We start from the raw sequence: 7,055 nt of genomic DNA on the forward strand, positions 1-7,055 counted from the left end.
TACCAGACCCCTGAAGGGACTGAGTTTGGAAAGAAGATGTGGGGCTTGAGGGGAGAGCTTTCCAATGGTGATAAGCACTACATATTCGTCTAACTGGCACCCACCTGTGCCAAGGCTGCAGGTGGACAAGATGACTCTGGCACCCCCGCCCCCACTTTCACCACCCAAGACATGGAAACTATAGCAGACAGGACCCCGCCAGACTCGTCCAGTCAAAAATCACATTCCAGCCCAGAATAAGCAGGGCAGGGATCCCCAGTGGGCGTGGTTGCTCCTGACACCATTCAGTAAGAACTGGCTGGGAGGAGCAGGCAGGTTCTGCTCCGACTGACTCACCCCAGATGGCCAAGGGAGCACCGGGACACAGTCACACTCTCCCTTTCCAAGCTTCCATCCGAGCAGTGATTTCATCCCACTTTTCCAAGCAGCCCAACAGAGACCACCCTGCCCAGTTAACAGATGAAAATACTGAGGGTCACAGAGAAGAGGAAACTAAGACTGACCCCAGGTCATCCAACAAACTTGAGTCAGGGCCCAGATGAAACCCAGGATGTTTGACTCCCAAGCAAGGTCCTCTGAAAACGTACAATCTGGGGCGCGAGGAGATGACTGGCAGATGGACAAGGAAGTGGGCTGTGAGTACTGCCCCAGCCCAGGCAGCAAGACAAAAACTCAAAACCCACACAGACAAACATCATAAAACTCAGCTCCTGCAGCAGCCCTCCCTGTGGACCCCTCCTCTCCTCTCTTTACCTCTTCCCAATGCTCCTGATGTGCAAGGACCCTAGGTGGCATGTCCTGGAGCCTCTCCTCCCTCAGCACTGAAAAGGTCTGGGGTCTGCAGCTGCAGCGGACTCTCTCTGCACTTGCCGTCCTCCTGACCAACTGCCCATCTGACAGAAGGGAGCTCTGGGGCTCAGAGACCAAAGCAGCCAGACCCCACTCCCCCCCAGGAGACGCTGGCCAAGACTGAGCCTCATTCTCCTCCCGAAATCTGGGCCTGGCACGCCTTTGTGCAGACACCCCTGCCTGGGATGTGGGACTGGACTGTTGCAATGCACATGTGACCATCAGGGTGCTGATGGTGACGGAGTGTGGTTGTGTTGTAGAGGCCATGTCTGTGTCTCCTGGGAGGAGGTCCATGTCTGTGACCCCGGGGCTTTGCAGACAGAGTTCATGGGGCTGGAGCTTGTGTAGCTGCCCCTCCTCCTTGCAGAGCCTACCCCCCTCCCCAGCATCCCCTCCGGCTCAGAGACCCCCCACAGCGAGGGCCCCATCTGCTGGAGGCTCGGTGACCTGTGTCAAATGAGCAGGCGCTCAGTCACACTCCAGAGCCTGGAGGAGGCCTCCCTGCTATGGGAAAGCTGAGCAGCTCCTGCCTGGGGGCGGGCTGGGCAGGGGCCCCGCTAGGGAGGGAGGCCAGGGAGCCTAAGACCCGCAGCAGCCTGACTGGGAGCTGCCCTCCGCAGACTAGGAGAATGGGGGAAAATATGAAAAAGGACTTCCAATGCTGTTTCCTTGGGACTAACACTGCGGGCAACCGCATGAACCAAACTCTGAGCTGAACACAGCCCCCTTCCTGCTTTCTGATCCTTTGAGCAGATCTGTTGGTTCCTTGAGGATATGGTTGTGGATGGCTGTGTGTCTTTGGGAGGTATGGGGGTGGGCCTCTTTGTATCTGCATCTGGGAGGGAGAGTGTGCATGTCGGGCCTTGTGTGTATTGTGTGAATAGCAAGGTGTGCCTATTTGTGTGAATAACACTGCATGCTGGCTGAGAGTCTCCATGTTTGTGACTTTGTGGGCCTGGAGGGCTCTTGGCTCTCAGTATCAGTGAAGGAGTGCCTAAGTATAGGCCTATTTCAGTTATGTGCGTGTTCTGTTTGTCCCCATTTAGACACATGCCTGTGTTTATTGTTAGGCGTTGCTTTATATCATTCTGAGTATTTGGCCTAATGACACAAGTCCTTGTGTTCCTAATGTGAATCAGTATGTTTGCCCTTGTGCTAAAATGTGCATCTGTATCTGTGTGTCAAGTGTGTAAACGTGTGTGAATGCCCGTCAGTTGGCAATGTCTTCACCACTCTGTGTGAGTGCCTGACTTCCATGGGTACACCTGCAGCTGCGTGGTGTGGTATGAGGAAAAGTTCTCCCCAGGGTCTGTGAAGGTGGTGCTCCTGGAGAGAGGGGCTGTTGGGTTGTGCAGGTGTCTGCCAGTGGCAGTGTCACAGCCCCCAGTGTCCCACACAGAATCTCTAGGAACAAGACTGAAGAGGATGCTCAGACATTTTAAGATCTAAGTGAGCCTCTGAGAGGTAAGGTAATTCACACCAAGTCGCAGGCTGCTAATGGGAGTGATGGAACTTGGGCTGATATTTACTGGGCGACAAGCTGGTTACCTAGAAGCTTGGCTACTGCTTTGCTGCAGACTCCCCTCAATTCAGCACAGACCTGAGAAGCCAGCTTCCAGACTGCCAGCTGGCCTTGACCTGCCCCTGAGAGCTCCCAGAAATAGGGCTGAGGGCTCTCTTTGGCCTGATGGCCAAAGCTGCTGCCTCCACAGGCACCCTCCCCCATTCCACAGCAAGCAGGAAAGTGATGACAGGGAACACATGAGTCTTGCGCCCCTGGGCAAATCTCAGCTCCCTATCTATGCACTGAGGGCAGAACTAAGAGGCACAAAAGTGCTTTCTAAAGCACCAAGCCCACTGGTCACTGTTTTCCAAGCCTCAGTGGCAACTCCAAAAGCCTGGACATCATGATACCCACATCCAGACATTTCCCATCCTCCAATAGGAACTGGGACTGATTTACAAAATCACTGACCATCAGAGGTAGAAGGACATGAGAAGTCAGATAGTCCAAACCTCCATCATGCCAATCTACAGATGAGGAAATTGAAATTTAGTTAGAGATGGGAGTACCCTGCTCACCCACTGGGAATGAACAATAGGAACAAACAGAGTAAAAGCACTTTCTGAGAGATTTTTACTCCCTTTGTTTCACAATCTGCTTACTTATTGAGACAGTTGGGCTGCCCATAATACCGCTATTCCCAATTTACAGGAAGAAAACTGAAGGACCAGAGTGAATGTACCAGAGTCATACTTGCCCAGAAAGAGTGGCAATTTCAGGTTGAAAATCTAAGTTTCAGTGTTATACAGGCCTACTTAGGGCTGGCACGAGAGGAGACTTCATTTAAGGACTCTGGCCTTGGTCCTACCTCCTGGATCTGGGAGAAAGCCCAGGGAACCCAGTGGGCCAGGAAGACCTGGGCTGCCTCAAGGTGACACTTCCTGGGCCAGAGTCCAGGAAAACCCAGTGTCCTTAGCCGCGTTCACAACTGCTGATCTAGAATGGGACCTAAAGGATGTTGTTCAGGACACTGACCACTGGCCAGACAAGAACCATGCCCTGTTCCACTCCTTCCCTTGGAGTAGAGGAATAGCCAAAGGCTGGATTTGGGACATTCAGAGCCCAGATGAGCACATTCTATGCCTAGGGTAACCCTTGTCACTGTCCCAGCCACCCTTGAATCACCTCCACAGAAGCGGTCACCCAAAGTCCCCATCACACACCTTTCTTCCTTCACATACTGAGGCTTCATTCCACAGGACTGACTTTCCCAATAGGGCCCTAGCTAGGCACTTAGCTCAGCCCTGTGATTGGAAATGGCAGGGTCCTGAAATGTATTAATCCATTAGAGGTTAATATCGGGAACAGAAAAGGGGGATTGGCAGTGAAAAAGTCTCCCTGGGACTCAAGGCTAGATGTAGGAAGTGGTGGAAGTTACAGCTCAGGACATTTAGGGTGGGGCCCAAAGTGGGGTAAGGAGGCACAAGTGAAGTCCTACTCCTCTCAGGATCCTCCAAAGAGTTCCAAGTGTGAGGAAGTGGTGGAATTCCACTGCCCACCTTTTCAACAGGGACTTCTCAACCTCAGTTCCCTTTTCGGCAGCCCCAGGCAAGTCTGGGTAAACTCCAGGACTCCACGCGAAGCTGGACAGCTCCCAGCCTGTGTTCTGGATTTCTGAAGTGCCAGCTACCCTTCCCTGAGTCTACACCATTCCTTTCCTAGAGCAAGTCTCCCCAGGGTGTTACCCCTCCATGATCATCGCCTATGAGCAGTTCAAGCTGGAAGGAGATGGAGTGAGAAGGCTACAGCAGCGCAAAACTGGGCCCAGGGTCCATCACCCCCGCAGGTGGCGTTTTCCCCGGAGCCACAGTCTCCACCTCAAGGTCCTCTCATTCTCAAACCCCAGAACACGGCCGGGTGACAGGAGCTCGCGTCTCAGCACATAACCGCTGCCGCCCGCTGTCCTGGTGCGGAGCCTCCCGCGCCTTACTCACCTGGCTTCGGCGTCCGGGAGCAGGAAGGGATGCCCGCGCAGGGCATGAAGCCCAGGCCATCCGACTCTGCGCGCTCTGTCAGGGCCGCAGAGGTCCGCGATGAGTCTAGAGAGAGAAGAGGGAAAACGAGACGGGCCAGGCAGGCATACGGAGGAGCGCTCGGTGAAAACTGGAAGCCGCGGGAGGCGAGGCGGCAGAGGTGAGCAGCCGCGCGGGAACAGAGCCGGAACCCGCGCCGCCTCGCGCTCGCCGCCGCGGAGACCCGCGGGAATCCTAGCCCGCAGGCAGCCGCACTGAGGAGGGAGGAAGTGAGGGGCTGAGTCGCTTCTTGGAGCCCGAGCGCCTCCCGGAGCCCGCAGTCCCCGCCGCCCGGGTGGGATGCGGACCGGCATTCAGCTCGCGTGGAATATGGGGCCGGTCGGGCTCCGAGTCTCCAGCACTGGGGGAAAGCGGGGCCCACGCAGCTAGGACCAGAGGGGGTGCGGTCCCAGTGCCACCCNGCCACTTCCTCAAGTGCCCCAAGCCCTCGGCCCACGAGATCACAGGCCTGGCCGACAGCCTGCAGCTGGAGAAGGAGGTGGTGCGCGTCTGGTTCTGCAACCGGCGGCAGAAAGAGAAGCGCATGACCCCCGCGGCGGGCGCCGGCCACCCGCCCATGGACGACGTATACGCGCCCGGGGAGCTGGGGCCGGGCGGGGGCGGCGCGTCGCCGCCCTCCGCACCCCGCCACCCCGCCAGCCGCGCTGCACCACCACCACCACCACACACTTCCAGGCTCTGTGCAGTGACCCTGCCGGCTGGGTCCCTGCCGGCGCGCGGCAAGGCGCGGGCGCGCAGTCCACCCGCGCGGCCTGGACTCTTTTTGTTCGGTTGCTTTGGATTTTACAAAAAGCCCAGAAACTTTCGAACAAAACCAAACACCCGGACGACCCTCTCCGGCAAGCGGCGAAGACGGCCGGTAGGCTGTGTCGCCCGAGCCCCTGAGAAAGAAGCGAAGATCCAGAACGCGCCAACTCACCCTGGGCATCCTGCCCGCCGCCTGCTCCCTGCCCCCATCCCCTCGACGACCCCCGTCCCTGCCCCCCCGGGCTGTTCGGGGCCGGATCCCGGCAGCGGTCTCCCCACAGCGACAGGTAATGCGGTGCGGGGTTAGGGATTCCCCGGGAGAGAGGACGAAGAGAGGAGAGTTCCCCCCATCCCCACTCCCTGGGGCGGACTCCCCAGCCTGCGGGTCAAGGATGCGGGGGGCTGTCGCTTTATTCGCTCCAGGCCTCTTCTCTCCCATAAGGATGCGCCCCACCCCACCTCTTCCCCTTTCTTCGGGCTTGGTTTTTTACGATTTTTATTTATTTGTGGAGCCTCTCGGCTTCTGGGGTCCTTCTAACTCCGCCCGCGCCCTTAATTTAAATCGCTGTATACTGTATTTATCGGGGCCCCGGAGGGGAGGCCGCGAGAGCCGCGTCTGTGTATAAAAAGCAGGAAATAGCCAAAGCTTTAATCTAGCCTAATTTATTTTTCCTCTTCTCTTTCCCTTAACCCTCCCCTCTCAAAAAAAAGCAAAACAAAAAAAGCAAAAAAAAAAAAAAACTAACAAAAAAAATTCGAGTGTTCATTTTTCGTTTCGTTTCATCCGAGCCTCGGCTCGTTCCCGGCCTCGCCGGAGGGTCTGCGCTCCCACACACTCGAGTGGGAAGGGGCTTCTGCCCAGCTGCGGACTAACCATGAAACCGTTGGGGCTTCTGCTCCCCGCGGGGCCCTGCCCTCCTGGCCATAACAAACGAAACTTGGAAAAGTTGGAGATATTTTTTAACCAGCTGTAGAAATAAGCCGTTCCCTGAGAACCTTCTGCCTGATTCCCTGCAGCTTCCCTCTGCTCCCTTTCCAGCCCCCCCTGGATTCGGGATGCTGGGGGAGGCGGGGAGAGAAATTCCCCAAGTTTGGGGTGAGGTGGGAACCATGTAAATATGTGAGATATGTACACACTGGCGGGGAAAAGAAACATTTTGTGCTTGGATTTTATTTTTGGTTTTCTGGGTTGTCCTCCCTCCCCATCCTAAAGGATTTTGTACACCCAACTAATCCGAAAAAGATATTTTAATATGATTTCCTGATTTCTGACCCATCTCTATTTATTTTCTGGATATGTTTGGAGCTTCCCCCTTTTCCATTTCTTCTTCTGTTAAGGTTTGAATTTAAATTTTGTTATTTTATTTTTATTATTTTTTGGAACAATGTTTTGGTGCATTCTCTTTGTATCTTTATTGCAAAAAAAAATAATGTAGACTGGGAAGTTCCCTTTATATTTATGTTATAGTAAATATTTTATTACTCACATAAACTTGTACCCCAGGGCTGTGTCCTGTCCTCTTTACTCCTAGGGCTGGGGCGGTTTTTGGTCGAAGCCATGGGATGCTCTTCCTCTCCTCCCGCAAAGATCTGGCCTCACTATTTCAGGCCAGTATTAGTATGCCTATTATTTGGGCAACAGTTTGGCCCCTACCCCAGGTCCCTCAGACTAGGGAAGATAAAGCTGCTTCTTGTACCCTTCCCATAACTAGACTCTGCAGACCAGACCCCAGACAGAAAACTACAGACACCACCCAGAACTTGGGTCAGCCATTAGTCAGGTACAACATAACTGCTCTTCCCAGCCAAGGAAGAAGTCCTCCTTGGCCTTGACCTCTAGCCTAGGATCTCTGTATCCCCTG

General features: G+C 54.9%; 1 protein-coding gene across 1 annotated transcript; it reads left to right on the forward strand.

Moving 5' to 3' along the window:
• The first annotated feature begins 4,446 nt into the window (after positions 1 to 4,446).
• On the forward strand, positions 4,447 to 6,697 carry Pou3f1 (POU class 3 homeobox 1). The gene is made up of 2 exons (XM_015484740.2): positions 4,447 to 4,546; positions 4,839 to 6,697. The coding sequence occupies exons 1-2, from the start codon at positions 4,447 to 4,449 to the stop codon at positions 5,498 to 5,500; spliced, it is 762 nt and encodes a 253-aa protein (XP_015340226.1). The 3' UTR covers positions 5,501 to 6,697.
• The last annotated feature ends 358 nt before the right edge of the window (positions 6,698 to 7,055 follow it).

The sequence above is a fragment of the Marmota marmota genome, unplaced genomic scaffold, assembly GCF_001458135.2.
Source record: "Marmota marmota marmota unplaced genomic scaffold, marMar, whole genome shotgun sequence".
In the NCBI taxonomy this organism is placed as follows: domain Eukaryota; kingdom Metazoa; phylum Chordata; class Mammalia; order Rodentia; family Sciuridae; genus Marmota; species Marmota marmota.